The sequence below is a fragment of the Zootoca vivipara genome, chromosome 15, assembly GCF_965207765.1.
Source record: "Zootoca vivipara chromosome 15, rZooViv2.hap1.1, whole genome shotgun sequence".
NCBI lineage: Eukaryota > Metazoa > Chordata > Lepidosauria > Squamata > Lacertidae > Zootoca > Zootoca vivipara.
In genome coordinates, this window is record NC_142598.1 from 24040339 (window position 1) to 24062380 (window position 22042).

A 22042-nucleotide genomic window follows, 5' to 3' on the forward strand; every position below is an offset into this window, starting at 1 on the left:
TAGCAGAGGGCTCTTTCCTAGGGCAGTCTGGCTTTTTCCCTTGTACATACAATGGGCAGCAACATAATCCTGCATAATATGTAATCTACCTGCATGTGGTCCAGTATTTCAGTGATGGGAGAACAACGTAAACAAATTCTGGGAAAGGTAATACAGTGGTATCTCGGTTCTCAAACGAAATCCGTTCCAGAAGCCCGTTCGGCTTCCAAAATGTTCAAAAACAGAGGTGTGGTTTCCCATTGGTTGCAAGAGCTTCTTGCACTCAGCGGAAGCCACGTCGCACATTCGGGTTCCAAAAAACGTTCGAAAACGGAAGCATTTACTTCTGGGTTTTTGGTCTTCAGGAACCGAAATGTACGGCAATGGAGGTGTTCGGGAACCGAGGTCCCACTGTAGTAATGAAATAAAAGTATTAAAATTTCAGATGTTTAGTTCAGAGCTTTAGTTTATGAAAATTATAGAACACATTAGCACCACTTCCTATTAAATTTCAGCTACTTAAATGGAGCTGCGACCATAACTGTAAACTTTGTATCAAGCATGTACTCATAAGCTATACACTAAAAAAATTGTAGAATTACAGTAATGACCAAAGAGTCTAGTATGTGGCTTTCCCTTCTAAACTATGTTTTAGAAAGGAGCATTTCATAAGAGTTAAATTCTTTCAGGTTTTACGAAGCTTAATGAGCCCAAGGTTCCATTGTGTTCTGGTGTGTTTAAATACAGACATATTGCTGCTGTCAGTATGTCTGAGTTAGCCTACTTAAAGAAACAACATGGCAACTTGTATATTCCAGGAGGCTCGTAACCAGAAGTACTGGTATAAAGATTATGCATATTGATGGAGTAAACAGAACCTTTAGTATCTGCTGAGATAAGTAAAGCAGAACAAAGGTTTAAACATACATGCTTCTTATTTCAGAAAGACCTATTTTCGGCCTATTTTCTGCTCTTCACAATCACAAATCTAAATTACATTCCTCAAGAAAAGGCAATGCATTTAACAATTCCCTTTATCCCTCATATAACTTGTACTGCAATAATTCACCTAATGAGGACAGTAAACCGACCAAGCGCCCACATGCTTAGAGATAAATTTGTCAATTTTGTTACCTGCCCAGAAACCAGAGACACACCGAGAAAAGGGGGTATGCCTTTTAGCAGCTAGGTTGAAGACAAGTACAGCATGAGAAGATGGCCTAGATTCTAAATGCCTACCCTGACAGACTGATTCCACACTTAAGAAACATGCACACACTTAACTGCAGAATATAACAGATATGGTCAAATACCCAGTTCTAAAAAGTGTATTTTTCATGAGTGCTAAATATATATTTAAGTTAGGTTTTCAGAGTTCCAAGTAGCTTCAAGTTATTAATAAATAAACTAATGCAGACAGCACTCAATTACATTACTCATATTTTGAATAATAGCATGCCATTTGGAATTTATTTGTACCTACATTAGGTGCTTTTTACTACATTCAGTAAACAAGTATTTTTCATTTCAGCGTTTTTTTCCCCTCAATTAGGATTCTCCCATGTGATCTTCCTCCCATGTTTTGCAAGAAAGCCTACTTCTGAAAGCACTTCCAGATAAAAACAAACAAAAAAACACTGGTGTCTTACCATTGGTGTCTGTGATTGTTACCCGAGCTCTCGTGCTGTCATTCCCAAGCTTGTTGCTTGCTTTGCATGTATATTCCCCAGCATCAGCCAGTGAAGCCCTAGAAATGCGAAGTTCTGAGATTGTCCTAAGGGAAAAGAGGAACAATAAGGATTACACCACTTATACATTACAACAGCCTCCTCCAACTACAGATGTTTTGGATGACAAGTAAAATTGTGCCTGACCATGGGCCATGGTGGCTAGGTCTGATGGGAATTGTAGTCTAAAACATCTGGAGGGAACTAGGCTGTGGAAGTTTGCACTATAACACAAGCAGTTTCTTTGCAGTGTTAATTAATTTCCATTGGAGTTGGGAGAAAAAAAAGAGAAAAGCTGGTATTTTACCCATCTAATCAAAACCAAGCATTTAGGAAGGTTAGCACATTTAACTCTCTCACTGAAATACAGTGGTACCGCTTACTAATTTAATGCGTTCTGAACGCACATTTGTAAGTCGAAAAAATGTGTAAGTAGAAAAAATCCTATCTAAACCGCATCCAAGATGGCGGACGGAGCTCCGTTCGTAAGTAGAAATATTCGTAAGTAGAGTTATTCGTAAGTAGATGTACCACTGTAAATGGGATTGCTGGAGAGTTTTACAACATTAGTTTCAGGCTTCCAGTTTTGGAAACTTTAAAAAAATGAAAGCTGATTCTTAGGATTGTCTTCTGCACTGGACAGCATGGTTATCCACCATGATTTATACATCTTCATAAAACTATTCCTCAAAATTATTCAATGCTTCATTTCCAGCTTCTCCTAGTGACCTACTAAGCCCTCCAAATCCATATTGGAAACCACTTAACAGTTGTTGTTATGTTGTTCAGATAATTTGGGTTGCATGCTTGATAAATGTACAAAAACAGCACTGACAGTCAGTGCCATCTAATATATTCTATTTCGATGCAGCAGTCTGAAAAACCTGTTTGTAGTATATGCTAAGGCACAGAAACAAAAAAAGGGAAACACTTGCTTACAATATCCCCCAAACCCACCACAACCTTACCTCTCTCCTCTCATTTTCTTTGCAAGCTTCCCATCTTAAAGACTTATACTGACTTCTTTATATATATATATATATATAAAGACAAACCTCTATGAAGTAAGAACTCAGAGAGGCACCCCAATAGTTTGGCCATTACAGATATTACAAGTGAAGAATAATCCACAGGTACATACAGTGGTACCTATACTTACAAATTTAATGCGTTCCGAACGCACATTCGTAAGTAAAAAAAAATTGTCAAATCCCATAGGAATGCATTGGGAGAAAAAATCCGTAAGTCGAAGCAACCCTATCTAAAAATTCGTAAGTAGAAAAAATCCTATCTAAACCGCATCCAAGATGGCGGACGGAGCTCCGTTCGTAAGTAGAAACATTCGTAAGTAGAGTTATTTGTAAGTAGAGGTACCACTGTAAATGGGGTTGCTGGAGAGTGTTACAACATTAGTTTCAGGCTTTCAGTTTTGTAAACTTTAAAAAAATGAAAGCTGATTCTTAGGATTGTCTTCTGCACTGGACAGCATGGTTATCCACCATGATTCCATTCGTAAGTAGAAACATTCGTAAGTAGAGTTATTTGTAAGTAGAGGTACCACTGTATTCTTACATTTGGCAGGAATCTATCGACAAAAGCTTCAAAGGAAGTACAGTACGTCCTTGAAAAAGCAACTCCAGCTGATTGGCAAGTATGCATTGCACCAAGAACCAGGCATATACCGTACCTGGGCTGCTTTCCTAATGGCTTGCCAACTTTAAAGATGTTTGCAGTCAGTAAACCAACAAGAAAGCATCCCATCCTTCAAGGAATAGCCAACATGCTATTGTGCATACATCTGTCAAGTGAATAGTGACAAGCTACAGCCTAGTGAGGCCTTGTTTTCCACAAACCGCAGCTGTGTCACTTTGGTTGAAAACACCTCCGCAAACACTAACAGTACAATCCTATGCATGTCCACTCAGACATGTAGTTAATTGAAGCTTACAGGTAGGTGTGCATAACAGGATCTCAAACTTAGATGTACTGGTATCTATTCACTGCAGAGCAGGCAATGTTCAAAGAAGAAAAGGCAGCTAAAAGATTGTATATGTGAGTAGCCACAGTCACTTTCCCGTCACCCTTGAACTCTGGGGGCCTGTCAACTGGAATAAGTGTCTCTGAGGAAGAATTAAAAGGAAACTACTTTGACTGTGCAACGTTTTGGGATTCTCGCGTGCCATCCTTCCTCAGTGGTTTCATTTCTAATTTTCACCAGCCAGGTGAAGCAGTACTAACAAGTAAAGGCTTCTGGGAATTCTGCTCGGAAATGGGGGCAGGGGAAGAAATCACCACTTTTGGCTTATTTTTGCTTTTGAAAAGATAACACATAATTGTACTAAAAGTTCAGTACAGTTATTTTACACGTCATCCTCTGCTGGTTTCCAAGTAACAGTGTGTCATTCGTTTTGCATTTTAAGGGTTCAACAAACCAATAGCCTTTTGCGGGGATATATTTTGCTCGCCCTTAAAAAATAATAATAATGAAAACAAATGGTCGCTTCAATGCTGCAGATAATTCAAATAGAGATGCTAAAAAGTAGGTGTGCTCCATCCATGCAGGGCAACACCACTACTAACATGCCACAAAACCATCTACTGGTCTCATTTGCAAAAAAACAAAAACAAAAACCCCCCAAAAATAAATAAATTCCAAATATGTCATCTTATTTGAACTGGGCCCATGATATATGGATTTTTGTTAGAATTTTTCAATACAGAAAAAGAGAAAATAAATGACAACAGGGACAACTCCATGTTTTCATGGTGGCCATGACATCCCAAAGCAACCCTCCTAAGGTGATCTCAGGATGCAGGTTGTTGTTGTTTAGTCGTTTAGTCGTGTCCGACTCTTCGTGACCCCATGGACCATAGCACGCCAGGCACTCCTGTCTTCCACTGCCTCCCGTAGTTTGGTCAAACTCATGTTCGTAGCTTCGAGAACACTGTCCAACCATCTTGTCCTCTGTCGTCCCCTTCTCCTAGTGCCCTCAATCTTTCCCAACATCAGGGTCTTTTCCAAGGATTCTTCTCTTCTCATGAGGTGGCCAAAGTATTGGAGCCTCAGCTTCACGATCTGTCCTTCCAGGGAGCACTCAGGGCTGATTTCCTTCAGAATGGATAGGTTTGATCTTCTAGCAGTCCATGGGACTCTCAAGAGTCTCCTCCAGCACCATAACTCAAAAGCATCAATTCTTCGGCGATCAGCCTTCTTTATGGTCCAGCTCTCACTTCCATACATTACTACTGGGAAAACCATAGCTTTAACTATACGGACCTTTGTCGGCAAGGTGATGTCTCTGCTTTTTAAGATGCTGTCTAGGTTTGTCATTGCTTTTCTCCCAAGAAGCAGGCGTCTTTTAATTTCGTGACTGCTGTCACCATCTGCAGTGATCAAGGAGCCCAAGAAAGTAAAATCTCTCACTGCCTCCATTTCTTCCCCTTCTATTTGCCAGGAGGTGATGGGACCAGTGGCCATGATCTTGGTTTTTTTGATGTTGAGCTTCAGACCATATTTTGCGCTCTCCTCTTTCACCCTCATTAAAAGGTTCTTTAATTCCTCCTCACTTTCTGCCATCAAGGTTGTGTCATCTGCATATCTGAGGTTGTTGATATTTCTTCCGGCGATGCAGGTTGTAATCCCCTGGAATTAAACTCTGCCCCCCCCCAAACCTTCCTCCCAGAACCAAGTCACCCTTGCCAGCTCAGAGAGGGAGAATGTTGGCCACTTGTGGTTGGTGGTACATCCCTGCTCTGTCTTTCTCTGGCTCAATACGAGGTACAAATTATTGCACCTGACTCCTAGGGAGACTAGTTCACTAGTGGGAGATTGCATCCCTATGAACAATGGCAATGCCCTTCCTGGCCCTCCCATCTACATTGGTAGTGCATGAAGTATCCAGGAGGAGGCACGGTTGAGAAACTACAGGTGTGGTGTCTCCTCCACCCACCCTCCCTGCATAGGCATGGAGCAAAGTTCTCAAAAATACTTTTGCCGCAATCAATCAGACTCAGTTTGTGGTTGCAGACTCTTACCAAACCATTTGTCACTACCTTTGACACAATGACAGATGAGGATAACAGAGCAGCTATCTGGTTTTAATTGTAGGAAGCAAAAAAGTTTTGTGTACCACAAAAAAGGTTAAGTAAGTGCTTTCTTTGATTCTGGCTGCTGTGTGGGATTGAGTACTGCAGCCATGAAAATAAGCACGGTAATCTTTCCATATGTTAGTTCTTCGAAATGAAGCTACGAAAGCTCTGTTCTTTCTCCCTCTAGCAAATGACATATGCCAAGATTAGCAGCATGGAGGACATATGTGCCTTGATACTTGATCCAATAGCATTTGAACAGGCAGAATTCACTAAAAACACCAATCTTTCATGAATATGCTTTCATGAATCTGGGAATCCAATGACATGAAACTAAAGTATAAGCCATCTCCTGCCCCTCCCCTGAACATGCTGACTAGGGTGGGTCATAAAAAACTTTTTTTGGAAAATGTTTCCTCCCTTGATCTTATATCAGGCATATGGTATAAACATAGTCAAATTTCAAATTTGGGACAAATCGGTTAATATTTAGACCCTGCTCCTACAGATTGAAATTTTGCCTCACTACGAGTGATGAAAATATAGGGATTTGACTCATTTATTCTCAGTATGTTAAATTGTGATCTAATAAACATAAATTTTAGGTTTTATGTAGAGCAATAATAGTTGCATACTATTATTTTCTGCAATATTTATTTATTTAAGATAAAACATGTTGATAATTTACATGAAAAACCAATGGTTTTGAACAAATTATATGGAACAATTAAGCAAACGGTGTACTAAACAAGTAAACATAAACAATAAACAATAAAACACCACTCATATTATGTGTTGCGTCAAAATATCACATTATACTTAATTACTTAGGTATAAATTGTACTAAATGCTTACATTTTGTGTAATTAATAAAATTTAACAGAGGAGCATATTTCAATTGTTTCATTGCCTGATGGAAATTACACTGGTGGTCATGTTACACCGGTTGATAGCAAGGTGAAAGACCTAGAGTGAGTCAACTTGCAGCAGTTGCTTGTGATGGGAAAAACACAAACATAGGTGCCCCGGGAGGAATTAACCATCTTTTTGAAATTGACATTGGCCGGCCATTGCAATACAATATTTGCCTCCTTCCTGCTAATGAACTGCCTCTACAACATCTCATCATTGAACTAGATGGACCCACATCTGGGGCTAACACCTTTTCATGGCATATTGGGAAATTACTGCCCAGTGTCACCGATTTGCCAGTTGTTGAATATAAATGCTTTGCACAATCAGATTCAATCCCAGAAATGCCATAAGTAGTTTGGAAAAATCTATCTACTGACAAAAAGTATTTGTGGCAAGTTACATCTGCACTCATCTCTGGAGAATTAAGCAGTGACTTACAGCTGCTCAGAATTGGCCCATGCAGCCATAGCAGGTGGCTCACTAGTGCCTGTCGTATCTGCCGGCTGTATGGAACAAATGATAAAATGGTCGGATACTGACACGTATGAGCCACCAATAATCAGGAACATGACAAACAATGAACTGTTAAATATTGTGACCACTCCATTAACAATTCCAAAATTCAAGTGCCATTCACAAATGGTTGAACATGCAGTGAAGGAGGTTACTAGAGCATCTGGGATAGTTATTGGAGAGAAAAGACGTGATGCTACCATCAAAACAACAATGAAAAATCGCTCTAAATTCCCAAAACAAGAGACAAATAAGGACTTTGCACCAAAATAGACGTTTAGTGTAAGGCATAAAAGCATATTTTTAGCATGATATAATATGGTGTACATGTACAATGTATAATATTGCATAAGGCATAATTTTATTAATTACACAAAATCAAAATGTAAGCATTTAGTACAAGTTATACCTAAGTAATTAAGTATAATGTGATGTTTTGATGCAACACATAAAATGAGTGGTGTTTTATTGTTTATGTTTACTTGTTTAGTACACCGTTTGCTTAATTGTTCCATATAATTTGTTCAAAACCATTGGTTTTTCATGTAAATTATCAACATGTTTTATCTTAAATAAATAAATATTGCAGAAAATAATAGTATGCAACTATCATTGCTCTACATAAAACCTAAAAATTATGTTTATTAGATCACAATTTAACATACTGAGAATAAATGAGTCAAATTCCTATGTTTTCATCACTTGTAGTGAGGCAAAATTTCAATCTGTAGGAGCAGGGTCTAAATATTAACCGATTTGTCCCAAATTTGAAATTTGACTATGTTTATACCATACGCCTGATATAAGATCAAGGGAGGAAACATTTTCCAAAAAAGTTTTTTTATGACCCACCCTAATGCTGACAGTACTTTGGGAAAGGCAATCTTCAATAGCTTTGCTTCTCATCATCTGTGAGAGCCAGTCTCTAGAAGAGGAATAGCTTCTGCCAAGTTAGGAGGAGGTTAATTAGAAAAATCACCATCTTTCTGGTCCACTGTTCAGGTGAGGCATATGACTGGGTTTAAGTTATAAAATGTAACTGCTGTAAAGGAAGAACCTGACAGATGGATATCCGTTAGTGTTGGATCCCGTGGCGGAGGCGGGGTTTGTGTGTGTGGCGTAGACTCCATGGGGAGGGAGGGGGTGTAGGAGGAGGAGCTGAGGAAATAACGCCACTTGAGGGCGCTGTTTTACTTTGTGGAAAAGCAGGTGTTTCTACATGCCCAGGTGTGAAATTTGAGGGATTTTCTTTTCCAACAACGCTCGGGGAGCGGCATGGATCGTTGCGTCAAAATTTCAGGACAATTGAGCAAGCGGTTACGGAGAAAAGTGGAACACACACTTTCACGATTTTTACATACAGTGGTACCTCGGTTTATGAACACAATTGGTTCCGGAAGTCTGTTCATAAACTGAAGCGTTCATAAACTGAAGCGAACTTTCCCATTGAAAGTAATGGAAAGTGGATTAATCCGTTCCAGATGGTCCGCGGAGTAACCGTTCATAAACTGAAGCGAACTTTTCCATTGAAAGTAATGGAAAGTGGATTAATCTGTTCCAGACGGGTCCGCAAAGTACTTAAACTGAAGCGTTCATAAACTGAAACATGGGTGTAATTGGTTCCGGAAGTCTGTTCATAAACTGAAGCATTCATAAACTGAAGCGAACTTTCCCATTAAAAGTAATGGAAAGTGAATTAATCCGTTCCAGATAGGTCCGCGGCGTTCATAAACCGAAAATTCATAAACCGAGGTGTTCATAAACCGAGGTTCCACTGTATAGATGTATGCTCCTTGGAACAAATATAAGGATTATATAAGAGCTACAATGTTATTATTATGAAGCAAGATATAACAGCAGCACCATCTTAAAACCATTCAGTGAAACTGAAGTGATAACCTATTTCCATTAATTTGCACACATCACAATACACTGTTGGGCTCTGTGGTGAATAATTCAATTTTCCTCCTACAACTCAGCTTCTTAGATACATCACTGTATACTTACTTTTGTTTTTTGGGGCTCTTGATTTTGATGTTCTCCGGTCTATCTTTTTTTGTTATTTCCTTTTCATTTTTTAACCATTTGAATTTGAGAGAAGTGTGCTCAGAAATGGCTTCACATCTGAGAATTAATGTTTGACCCACAACTGATTCCTGGCTTTTCATCTCCTTCAATTTAGGAGGCACAGCTAAAAAGAAAGAAAGAAAAAAGAATGTTTAAGTGACTAGTTAGCTCTTGTTTCTCCCCTTTCAAAGACAAAAGGTGACTCATCTGAACAATTCAGGGTGTTCTAAGATTCATAAAGATCATTTGACATATATTTTTTTAACAAGAATAATGAGGAGAGGGGTGGAGGAGTCAAGCATCAAGAGCCAGGGAACAAATGAGAACCACTAATTCATGGTAGCCATGTGGATATACCAAGAGTATTATCACATACAAAGAAGAAATTGTAGTTTAACAAAAAGGAAAAGGAAAGTTTATGCAGATGTTCAGTTTAACGAAAGCTGCATAGGTTCAAAAATAATGTTCTTTTTAGCATGTCTTTAAAACATCTAATTTCTACTTGGGGAGGTGAAATATTTTGTAGGGAGACTAACTTCATTGGATTATAAAGCCACATATTTATACAAGCATATACTGCAAAGTAGCAATGAATAGATGGGAGATACAGATATATTCTCACTACTTCATCCTAAGGTGATATCGGTTAGTAGTATACCCATGAACATATGGGCAAAAGTAAGGGTACAGCTAGTGAATTAGGTTTTACACTAACCTTTTAAACAACACATATAAAGCATGATTGCCCCCTCTAATCTGATGAACGCATCATAAACACTCCGCTAAAGAAACCTAGGTGAATTGGGATGTGCTTCATTTCTAGTTGGTGGCTTTGGCTTCAGAACCCCACAAACCCAAAGCACTTGAAAACTTTTTTTAAAAAACCCCTCTGTAAACTTTTAAGAATACAAACCATGCAGATGGATCTTAAACATTTTGTGTTGATGTTGACCAGTGTTTCCCAAACTTGGGTCTCCAGCTGTTTTTTGTGGACTATACAACTCCCATCATCCCTAGCTAGCAGGACCAGTGGTCAGGGATGATTGGAAATGTATTCCAAAAACAGCTGGAGACCCACGTTTGGGAAACACTGATGTAGGCAATCAGCCTGTAGCACCATAGCTGCCAAGTCTCCCGTATTCCCCGGGAAACCCCCGTTTTTCCAGCCGTTTCCCCCCCCCTCAGTTTACTTACTGGCCAGGGGAGGCTCCTTCTGCGCATGTCTGGAGTCTCGGGACATGCGCAGAAGTGATTTCTGGCATGGTGGGCATTTTGGAACTGGACGGAGCATGCTCAGAAGCGACTTCCGATGCTGCTCTGCCCAGTTCCAAAATGGCGGCAGCGCTACTTCCGGTCTGCTGATCCCTTATTTTTCCGGCAAAACTTGGCAGGTATGCTGTAGCACATGGGCATACAAAACCAACAGCTAATGGTGCATTCAAACTGGAAAGAAGTATGTCAGTTGATTGTAGTGTATACAAAGGGAAGGTCAGGCCTATCCTTGTGGAAGAGAAAAAAATGAGGGGGCTCTGGATCTAATTGATCCCTGGCAACCCCAAACTTCTCTTGAACACCTCTGTTTACCCCTTCCTGCTGCTTGGGGAATAAAGGCAGCTTTTTCAGGGTTCAGGAATATTCAGTAGTGTATGCAGCATTTTCTCTGCAGACCTCCACCAGAACTTAAACCACTTCTCAATGCCCTCAACTAGCCCTTAATGGTAAGATTGCAGCCTTAATCCGTTATTCAGCATTGAAACAAACGAAAGAAAATGTTTCTAGGTTCAATATATCCTATTAATAATAAATTAGGTGAGAATGGTTTACATTTTTGATATAATAAATTTGTTGTTTAGGCTGTCACTCAATTCACATAGCAAATGCAATATTCTGAACAGAAATCTATTTGGGTTAAGTCTTGATGGTTCATATTCGTTTGTTACAGAAAACTCTCTACAGTACTTTAAGCTCTTCACTTTTGCAGTAATATTATCAGGCTTCAAATGTTTTGCAACCACTTTAATCAATTCCCACTACTATAATGTTGACATTTACCAGCATTTGTTAAAAAGAGCACATGCCAAAATGATCTGATTTTTTTAAAATTACTATTATGCACCAATTAATAAGCAAAATCATTTATAGTTTTCACCAACTAAAATAACAATTAGTGAACACCAGGAACGACATCATAAGAGTAAAGCTTTTCAGCTTCTAGAAAAATAGCTCCCTTTAAAGCAAATGTTGCTGGCAATCAACTTGCTTATAATGTAAATACACCATTTATGGAGTTCTGATCCTTTGCAGAGCAAAAAAGACATTGGACAGAGTTGTTTGAAAATATGTTTTGTAACTTTACATGATATGCCGTCAGACAGTCAAAAACAAACTCATAGAGAAAGAAGAAAGAAAGAAAAGCCTTTACGAATGCCCAAGGGACTATCCTCAAAGCAGCAGTGTTCATATTAAGGTAAAGTGAGCTATGCTTCATACACATTCCATGTCTGAAAATTCACTGAAATACTGCACAGTCTCATGTGTAAGGGGGGAGTAGACAGACAGACATCCAAATCTACCTTAGAGATTTCTTACTTCCCCCTCAATATGTCCCTCCTTTAACATGATTAATTTCCAAAGAAACAAGCAGCCTGGGTTACCCAGGAAGAAATGAGAGAAATGATCTTGCAGAAATCAGCCCCGAACTTGGCAGACCACCGTTCTATTCTTTGCTCCACCGTGAGTCATTGACTGACCTTGTACTAGTCACTTAGCTGCTGTGGTTTTACAATACTGCAAGGCCAGATCAGTTAAACTTCAAAGGAAGGTGCATGGGAAGAAAGTGTGCTGCAAATTACAAAGGCAGCTTGGCTGCCTTTGCAGACCTAAGTTGAGAGGAAGTCCTTCTGAACTCAGTGAAGCCAACTTCTGAATACAAGTAAGATTGTGCAGCTCAAACAGTCAGCCACCATATCATGAACTTCTCTGGTTGTAAACCCCCTGCAGCCATTGTTTCATAGACAAATGGTCTTTTCTAAGGCACCACATTTCATCGTGCTCATTTAACATGACAAACCTTGACTGCAGCTTGTGGTTAGTAAAGATACTTTAACCACAAATCTGGGTTTGGACAAGTTGTGGAACTCCCTCCCTACAGAGGTGTGTGTCTTTCAGAGAAAGCTGAAGATGTACTTCTTTACCCTGACCTTTGACACCTGGTGAAAAATTTGTTTCCACTATGCAAATAGCAAATCCCCTAATTTTTTAAGATAAAATAATGGAGGATCCAGCTTGATACTTAACATGAACTGGGATTAAGTCTCATAATTTATTTCACTGAACACACTGTCAGTCACTAGCACTCAAATCATTTTTATGATATACTGTCCTTAGCCTAAAAATCTGCAAGGCTGTATACAATAAAAATAAAATAATTCATAATGCAATATTTAAAACCAATTCTCATAAAACACCATATTTATTTGCTATATAAGTTGACTAATCATAATACTGTAGCTGAGATTGTATACACAGAAAAAACATTTGCTATATAGAGAAGAGATGTTTTGCATGTGCCTCCGTATTAAAGTTACTTAAGCCAAATCTTCATACAGTCATACCTCGGTTTAAGTACGCTTTGGTTTGAGTACTTTCAGTTTAAGTACTCCGCGGACCTGTCTGGAACGGATTAATCCACTTCCCATTACTTTCAACGGGAAAGTGCGCTTCAGGTTAAGTACGCTTCAGGTTAAGTACTCTGCGGACCGTCTAGAATAGATTAATCCACTTTCCATTACTTTCAATGGGAAATTTCGCTTCAGGTTATGTACGCTTCAGGTTAAGTACAGACTTCCAGAACCAATTGTGTACTTAAACCGAGGTACCACTGTATCAGGGATAGATAACAGAACTTTCAGAGCTGAAGGTGGTTTCCACTGAGACTTAACCCTAGGCGCATCCCCCTCTCCCAATTACGCATTACTGCCCAGTACATTTATGTGCCTCAACTCTCTGCTTTAGCTGCCAAACTCTCTGGTTTCTCCAATGAACCTCTGAAACATTCACAGTAGGTAAAGTGATTCCTTTTATTGGACTATACAGAATATTGCTATATGCAGTAAAACATAAATCTCTCCAGATGAAAATGGAAAATTCACAGAGAGCTTCAGATATAAATTATGTGACTTAGGCCATATTTAACCTTCAAAACAAACAAAGCAAGCAATAAAGTCAATAAAGAACTCTTTAAGTCCCAGATGCTGGGCACCCAAACCACATGAGGAGCTCCTAAATCCATATTTAAGACTTAGCAACTTACCATATATTAAGGAATGCAAAGCAAGCACATAATCTATTTCCTCTTTTGAGAGCTACAAACACTCTGAAGTATCTGAAGAAGTGTGCATGTACACGAAAGCTCATACCAATGACAAACATAGTTGGTCTCTAAGGTGCTACTGGAAGGATTTTTTTTATTTTGACTCAAAAACAAAGAAGGGGGGGTCTGCATTTCTCATAAGAGGTGTGCTTGCTTTGCATTCCTTAACGTTTGGTAAATTGTTATGTTTTACACAGTTCATAGGCGAATAGGTTGCTATAGGATTAATACATTGCCTCTTTTCAAATCAAGACATGATCCAGAAGCCATTTATCTGTGCAGAATGTTAAAAGGAGTTGTGCCTAAGTACCACGTGGCCAGACTGCCAATCTTCATGACTGCTTAAAAAACCAACCCCTCTTAATTTTGTTCAGTTATTTTGATGGGAGAAAAATAACAGGCCTTATAATCATTCCAAAAACTTACGTAATAAGCCCCTGTATGATAAAGGTAGAGGGACCCCTGACCATTAGGTCCAGTCGTGGATGACTCTGGGGTTGCGGCGCTCATCTCGCTTTATTGGCTGAGGAAGCCGGCGTACAGCTTCCGGGTCATGTGGCCAGCATGACTAAGCTGCTTCTGGTGAACCAGAGCAGCGCACGGAAACACCGTTTACCTTCCCGCTGGAGCGGTACCTATTTATCTACTTGCACTTTGATGTGCTTTCGAACTGCTAGGTTGGCATGAGCCCTGTATGATAGTGAGGGGTAAAACTCAACTTTTTACCAAATTTGCAAACTGTTTAGGTAACGATCTCAAGACTTAGTAAGAACCAAGATAAGAACCAAGACTTCCGAGGAGAAAATGCTTCCAAGGTCTAGAGATGCTTTGGTTATGTACAGGAGACTAATAATCTAAATGGTTGGCTACTTTTGCTTTGTAGAGGGAAATAACCATTCAGCTTCTTCCTATTAAACCCTCTCAATGCATTTTTAAAAGTTACTCATATAGTCTCAGAGTCAGTTCTACATTTTTCTATCCATTCCTGAGCAAGAGACTTGTATTGGGTCTTTCCTGGAACAGGAGACCTATGCCTCTTGTCTCCAGAGTCCTTAATGTCCTTCACACTTGTCTTTGAAACACAGAGAGAAGCTGGATGGACCAATTAAAGAACAAGTCTCATGTTTGGGGTAGTGACCCCTAAGTTCAATGTGTGCCTCACATAGCTGTCTAACCTTGCTGAGTGTTGGTATGGGCAGCATTCATTAAAATTGTTAACCTACATCCATGTCTCTACATGGCAAAAGTACCGGTATATATTTAGAATCCAAAACAAGCTCGAGGGAATGAGTTCTTTTAAACCATTCTGGTATGGAAATAAAGCAACATTAATTTCAGACCTGCTTAAATCCATGTGGTGTTTGCATTTCAAAATATCAAGCCTGAGACTTTAAATACACTCATAATTAAATTCATGAGTGTGTAAATGAGCACCTGATTCAGAGACAAGTTTACCCTTGCTAGGTGAATTACTACCTGCGATAAAGCCACAAAAAATCCATAGTACAGGATCAATATACTCTTAACAGATTTCTTAGAAGAGGTTCAGGCAGACACCAGGAAACGACTATAGAGAAAGTTTCCAACATAACATTATGAGGGGGGGGGGAATGTATCCTCTTTTAAAGTCATCCAAGTTGGTGGCCATCACTGCCTCTTGGGGAAGTGAGTTCTATAGTTTAACTATGTGCTGCATGAATTAGTACAGTGGTACCTTGGTTGTCGAACTGCTTGGCTCCTGAACAAATCAGCTCCCGGACGCCACAAACCTGGAAGTGAGTGTTCCGGTTTGCAAACGTTTTTTGGAAGCCGAATGTCCGACACAGCTTCCGATTGAGTGCAGGAAGCTCCTGCAGCCAATCAGAAGCTGTGTCTTGGTTTTCGAACGGTTCCGGAACTCCTGGAACAGATTAAGTTGGACAACCAAGGTACCACTGTACTTTATTTTATCCACCCTGACACTTCCAACACTCAGCATCATTGGATGTCCAACAGTTCTAGTGTTGTGAGAGAGGGAAAGAAAACATTTATGTATCAACTTTCTCTGTGTGATGCAGTGGCGGAGCTTCATGCTCCGGCACGGGGGGCGGGGCTGGCGCCCGTTCCGGGGCCGTGGCGCACCTACTGGAGGGGCATGGCGCGCATTCTGGGGGCGGGGTGCGCGTTTTGGGGGTGGGCTCCAAGGGGTGCCCCTTGGAGCCCGCCCCTTCCTTCCTTCCTTCCTTCCTTCCTTCCTTCCTTCCTTCCTTCCTTCCTTCCTTCCTTCCTGGTGTGATGTATTATTTTATGAACTTCTGTCCCCTCTTACACACCTTTTCTCTAAACTAAAAAGTCCCAAATGTTGCAACCTTACTTAAGGGAGTCGCTCCATCCCCTTTATCATTTTGGTAGCACTTTTTCTGAACCTTTCTCAACACTACAATATCCTTTTTGAGGTGAGGTGACCAGAACTGTAAACAGTATTCCAAATGTGGTCGCACCATAGATTTGTATAATGGCATAATTATACTGACAGTCTTATTTTCAATTCATTTTATAATGATCCCTAGCATGGGTCAGTCGTTATCATGCCACAAAAAAGTATTAAGAACTGGCCAACAGCTGCTGAATGTCTACATGTAATCATTTAAGGAGACACATAACTGCATAGAGAAAGCTACTGTGAATCAGCCTGTACAGTATTTTACAATTAAAGCGACAGCATTATTGCAAAAAAGGGTAGCTATGATAGAAATGTTTGTAAACTTACTGTATCTGTAGCCCATTTTGTACATTGAGGTACCTCTATGCAGTTGTGTCTGTGTACCTGATCACAATGAGAAACTCAGCAGTGTGAATCAGCTACAGTTTACCTCCCAAGTTAAACAATATTGTTCACACAATTTTAACTTAATTTATTTACTGGCGCCTTGAATATAAACATACATTAAGCCACATTTACTTGCAATGCCAGCACAACACCCCTGCAACGCTGGTGTAATGTAATTGTTGGCATAGTATTGCTGATGTTGTAGTAAGTATTTTCTCTCTAAATGCTCCAATTCAGCAAAAGCCATGCATTTAGAAAACTGTTTTTACTTTGGGGCAATTAGGATGTTATGGGTTGGGAGGGAAGAGAAATGGTAACAAATATCTGCTCCACTGCTTCCCAACATAGTATTTTAAATACGCATACAGTACATGATTCAAGGGGCTTTTTCTACGAGAATGTATCCTGCTCTAATTCCCTTAATGGTTTATGAAGCTGCCTTAACTTATATCTTTGGGGGTTCATGGTTGTAAAGATGCTTCTGAAAAGGACACTGAAGGGGATTACTAGGAATGCTATGCATTTATCTGCAGCAAAAAACAGTTTATTAGGAAATCAATATGAGCACCACTGCTAACTTGGCTGGTGGCTCAGTTACTAGAGCAGTTTATAATCTTATTGAGCCTGTATATTTAAAGCTTAAATATAGGCAACGTAAGCAACATGAAGATATGGACGATTCTAGTTTTACTGGAATATACATTGCAACCTTATTTTATCGAAGATAGCTTAGTTTTTAATCAACATTACTTTCTTCCCTATATATAGTTAACAAGGTAGGACGCAGATTACTTACACCGAGTTCTCAATGAGTGTGTGTGCCTTTTCCATAGCTCAGTGTGGAGCCCCAGTTAGATAAAGCAAGGAAAAGCCTGGGACAGCTCAGCTGCACGAGACTCTTAATCACAGGGTCATGGGTTCAAGCCCCACGTTGGGCGAAAGATTCCTGCATTGAAGGGGGTTGGACTAGATGCCCCTCGTGTTCCCTTCCAATTCTACAAATTATGTGAGTCTATGATCCAACAGTCATTAATTCTCCAGCATTTTGTTTCAGTAAACCTGATCAATAAACCGATATTGATCGCACAAAAGTGAAATGGGAAGATGCTTGGAAGTGATTAGAAGGAGAAATGTGAGGGCAAGGGATAGAAATGTTTTTGGGTGGTTGGTGTTTTTTTCTAAAAGGAAAAGCAGCTCTGCTAATTTCACACATCCTTAGCCCCCTGCTGGTAGAATTATGAATCCACACACAGAGAGAAGCAGAGGGGGACAAACACTGCTCAGGTCAACTATTTATTGCAGTAAAATAAAAAAATTCCTTCAGTAGCACCTTAAAGACCAACTAAGTTTATATTTTGGTATGAGCTTTCGTGTGCATGCACACTTCTTCAGATACACAAGCCCCACGTTGTGTATCTGAAGAAGTGTGCATGCACACGAAAGCTCATACCAAAATATAAACTTAGTTGGTCTTAAAGGTGCTACTGAAGGAATTTTTTTATTTTGTTTCGACTCAGACCAACACGGCTACCTACCTGTAACTATTTATTGCAGTGTAGATCAAGCCATTATCTAGGCTGTGGTTCTGTCTGGAATTTGTAGATGATATAATGAAGCAGCATAGCACTATTTTTTAAAATCTTGACAGGATTAAACCAAATTTAATGCTTTAGAAGAAATTCAAAAGCACTTTTCGAGAGTTATTCTGTTATTTTATTCTTATTAGTTGTTTTTCTGGGTTACCCAGGGGGCCTGTGCTGTATAAGAGCAATAAAGATTTTTTTTAAAAAAAAAACTAGTATGAAAGTAGGTTTGTAAAGCCTCAAAAGGAAATGCAAATTCCTGCAATTCATGCAATTCATCACAGGAAAGAAAGAAGTTTATAAGATTACAAAAACTTGCACTGAGATAGAGGCTGCTAAATATAGTTACTGTCAGAGATGCTTTCTGTCAATAAGACAGCAATATATCATTAGGGGCAAGGTCTGCACTTCTGCATTAGAAACTCAAATTTTTCAACTATATAAATCCATCTCATGCAAACCAGAGTTAGTTAAAAAAAAAGCCTAGCCAGTTTTCTCCAATTTGATGTTTAAAATGTAGACAATACGCAAGAGGAAGTGAAAAAGGGGGGAGATAATGAGATGAAGATGGGCAAGGGTACAATTCCTATCAAGATTTAGAACTATGAAAGCTAACATAGTTAGTGGTTTAAACTAGAGATTCTCTCGGTTTTATATACGCCACCCAGTTTTATGCTAGATTCTTTGTAGTGTAATATAGAAGATTTAGCATATCAAGCTGTCTATATATCAGTGTGACACAGAAATGGAAACCTGCTTTTTGGTGGTTTTTGTATTAGCTATGGCTAAATAAAGGTAAAGGTAAAGGGACCCCTGACCATTAGGTCCAGTCGTGACCGACTCTGGGGTTGCGCGCTCATCTCGCATTATTGGCCGAGGGAGCCGGCGTATAGCTTCCAGGTCATGTGGCCAGCATGACAAAGCCACTTCTGGCAAACCAGAGCAGCACATGGAAACGCCGTTTACCTTCCCGCTGTAGCGGTTCCTATTTATCTACTTGCATTTTGAGGTGCTTTCGAACTGCTAGGTTGGCAGGAGCTGGGACCAAGCAACGGGAGCTCACCCCGTCACAGGGATTCGAACCGCTGACCTTCTGATCAGCAAGCCCTAGGCTCAGTGGTTTAACCACAGCGCCACCTGTGTCCCAATTACAAATCCTGAACTGTAAAATCTAAAGTTTCTAGAGTGTTATGCATGTGTTCACATGAAATGAAAATTGAATGGCTTATTCTGGGGACATGCCACAAGTACGGAATATACTGAAAGGGTTCTATTTCAAGCAGGCAGCCATCAGTGCTAAGAAGGGATATATACAGTACAGAAAAGGCAGTTCTTAAGGAATAAACAGCTATTCTCACTCACCCTGGTAAAATGCTCGTTTTTAGGCTTATGCAGAACATATACACTGAAAGTAGAGGAAACATCTGGGGGTTATTATAACACCACTTTGCTAGCCCACAGCATTGTACAAATCCCCGCAGGCAAGGAATCACCCTTGACCTGCCAAACACGATTACTGCAGTCAAGCAACTTCCTTCTGCCGCACAGCTGCTCTCCCCACAGTCAGGCGGACTTGCCATGCTCACACTGGCTTCAGGAGGAAACAAGCAAAGAGTCCTTGTTGCCATAGTGAGCACACATAAAGACTTCTTGGCTAGGTAAAGTAAATTAAGGATGAGGTCTAGCAGAATAATTTTGGCTTCAGTACAGTAGGGGGGAGCACAACAAGGCCCCCTGAAATGATTTCAGCCCCATCCTCCCCTTACAGAGCCCCCAACTCTCATAAGCAATGCATACCTCCCACAATTGCTGCTGCATTTCCAGTTTCTACTCCCTTGCATTCGCTTATCCTCGCTACAGATCTTTCCTCACTCACACATCCCTTTCTTTTTCCCTCATGCTCCCAAGGAGCTCCCTCTTCCTGCTTCAACCTCCTCCAAGTTGTTCATACATAGTCTTCTTAGTTTCCTTCCCCTTCGCTACATGTCTAATTTCATTACAACTTGTGTCACTGCTGCCCCCAAGAACTATGTACGGATGTATCTCCTTCACATTTCCTCCTTGGGTCACTATGCGAGTCCTAAAAGACCCTACCTAAACCACTCAGTCAGAGTCCATAAATTTACTTCGCCCTGAACTAGTTTTGAATACTGGTCTCTCAAGTTTAGTATTATGTTCTTTTAAATTTAAGGGGGGGGGGAGAGAAATGTGGCTTGTAGAGTTCTCTGTCATGTGTAGATAAAGGTAAATGTCTCTTCCCATAGACCCAGAATCTAAATAATAAGAAAGGGGGGGAAAGGATAGAGGCAAACACTGAGCTTGCTGTATGGGATATGATAATTCCCTCCCCATCATAATCAAGCATACATTACCTGATGTGGTACAGTCTTCTCAAAATACATCTAAAGCTACACATGACTTGCTTCTTTGAAAGCACTTCTACGGTATGTGAAAAATCTCTACCCCTAACAAAACTTCAAGAGTATGGATCCTATTATAGTATGCTTTCAAATAAGCATGTCCCACATGAAGAGATAGGACTGTGCAGTTGCTGATCAACTTAATGAGTCCACAGAGAGGCTAGAAGGAGGATATACAGTGAGGGAAAACCAAGAAGATACAAAGCAATATAAGGAAATAAAAGAGTAAAACTTTCAAGCTCCCCAGTTGCAAGAGCAAACAAGCTTCTGAGCATACTGTATAGGATAATTGCTTTCTCCAATGGAAGGTTCTTCTCTAGCACAGAAGACATGTAGCTAGTCCATCTAGAATCTGGTGTATAGTTCCCATATGCTCTTGATTCATGAATTAAATGCTCTCATCAGGTTGAGAATTTGGTTTCTGTGCCAGACTCAAACTTATGGCCCTGATTAGGCTTTGAGTTCATCTACAGTTTTGGGGAGTGGGTTGTGAAGAATGGTGGGAATTACTATGAAGTTGCTTGCTAATTTTCCACAGCCTTTTCTGTAGAATATGCTATTCCAATGTAGCTTTCATGTGGTTGTTCATTGCTTTGATTACTCAGAGGTAAGAGTATGGTTGTTGTTTTCCATTGAGAATCTTTACTTCCATATTTATTTGAAGTGATAATGAAAATTCTGTGGTGTTTGATCTATAATGGCTGTTTCATTATTGCATCACAGTCAACAAATGTTGAACATGCATGCTCACCAATCTATGCAATGTCTTTTAAATAGCAGATCTACCTAGATGTTTATGTGAACTGAACTAAGGAGAAAAGGTCAAGGTTGTCTTTTAAACATACTGTATGAAGTCACTTATTTTTGGGAAGGTAACAATTTCCCTGTAATCAACCCTTGATTTTCAATATTTCTCAAATTAAGAATACAAATGTCTTGATGCAGCACTGTATCAATTTTCAGAAGACTATTCTGCAGAGTTTACTTATTAAGAGGCAATGAATTAACTATCCTCATCTTAGTGGTAGATTGATGGAATGTACTTGCTGACTATGATGCTCTTAAGTCTTTCATGCAGTCTAAAATCGAGAGAAATGCATTTCTGAAAGTAACTGAAAGGACTTGTAGTGCTTTTTAAAGCTTTCACTACTGAATAGCTTGGTTTAAGACCTCTATTATATTTGTAGCAATACACAGCTTTCAGTGTGTGTGTGTGTGTGTGTGTGTGTGTGTGTGTGTGTGTGTGTTAAATTGAATTCACCAATCAATTAAAACAGCTTTTTGGAATTATGCCATAGTACAATAAAAGTATACTCAAGAAAAATATGAATTGATTCTCCAATGGAACAATATTAAATAAGTTTCTATTTGATATACTTAAATGGAATGCCAGCCCTTCTTTTACAAAGAGTTTGCCATAAAATGTCCTTTTCACAGTCCTCCTTCAAACATTTGCAGCATTGTGCTTTCAACTGAAGGGCCAAACTAAGACCCGGGGGCCGGATGCAGCCCAATTGCCTTCTAAATCCAACCCGCGGATGGCCCAGGAATCAGCATGCTTTTACATG

The 22042-nt window shown here is 39.8% G+C and overlaps 1 protein-coding gene across 9 annotated transcripts in view; it reads right to left on the minus strand.

The window, feature by feature from the left end:
• Positions 1-22042, minus strand: part of NRG1 (neuregulin 1) — a 183759-nt gene that overhangs the window by 134435 nt on the left and 27282 nt on the right. For all 9 annotated transcript variants that reach the window (XM_088658487.1, XM_088658485.1, XM_088658486.1 and 6 more), the window contains exons 2-3: positions 9231-9414; positions 1629-1753 (exon numbers count right to left, since the gene is read on the minus strand). In XM_088658487.1, coding sequence (XP_088514613.1) covers positions 1629-1753; positions 9231-9414 — 309 coding nt within the window. The remainder of the gene's footprint in view (positions 1-1628; positions 1754-9230; positions 9415-22042) is intronic.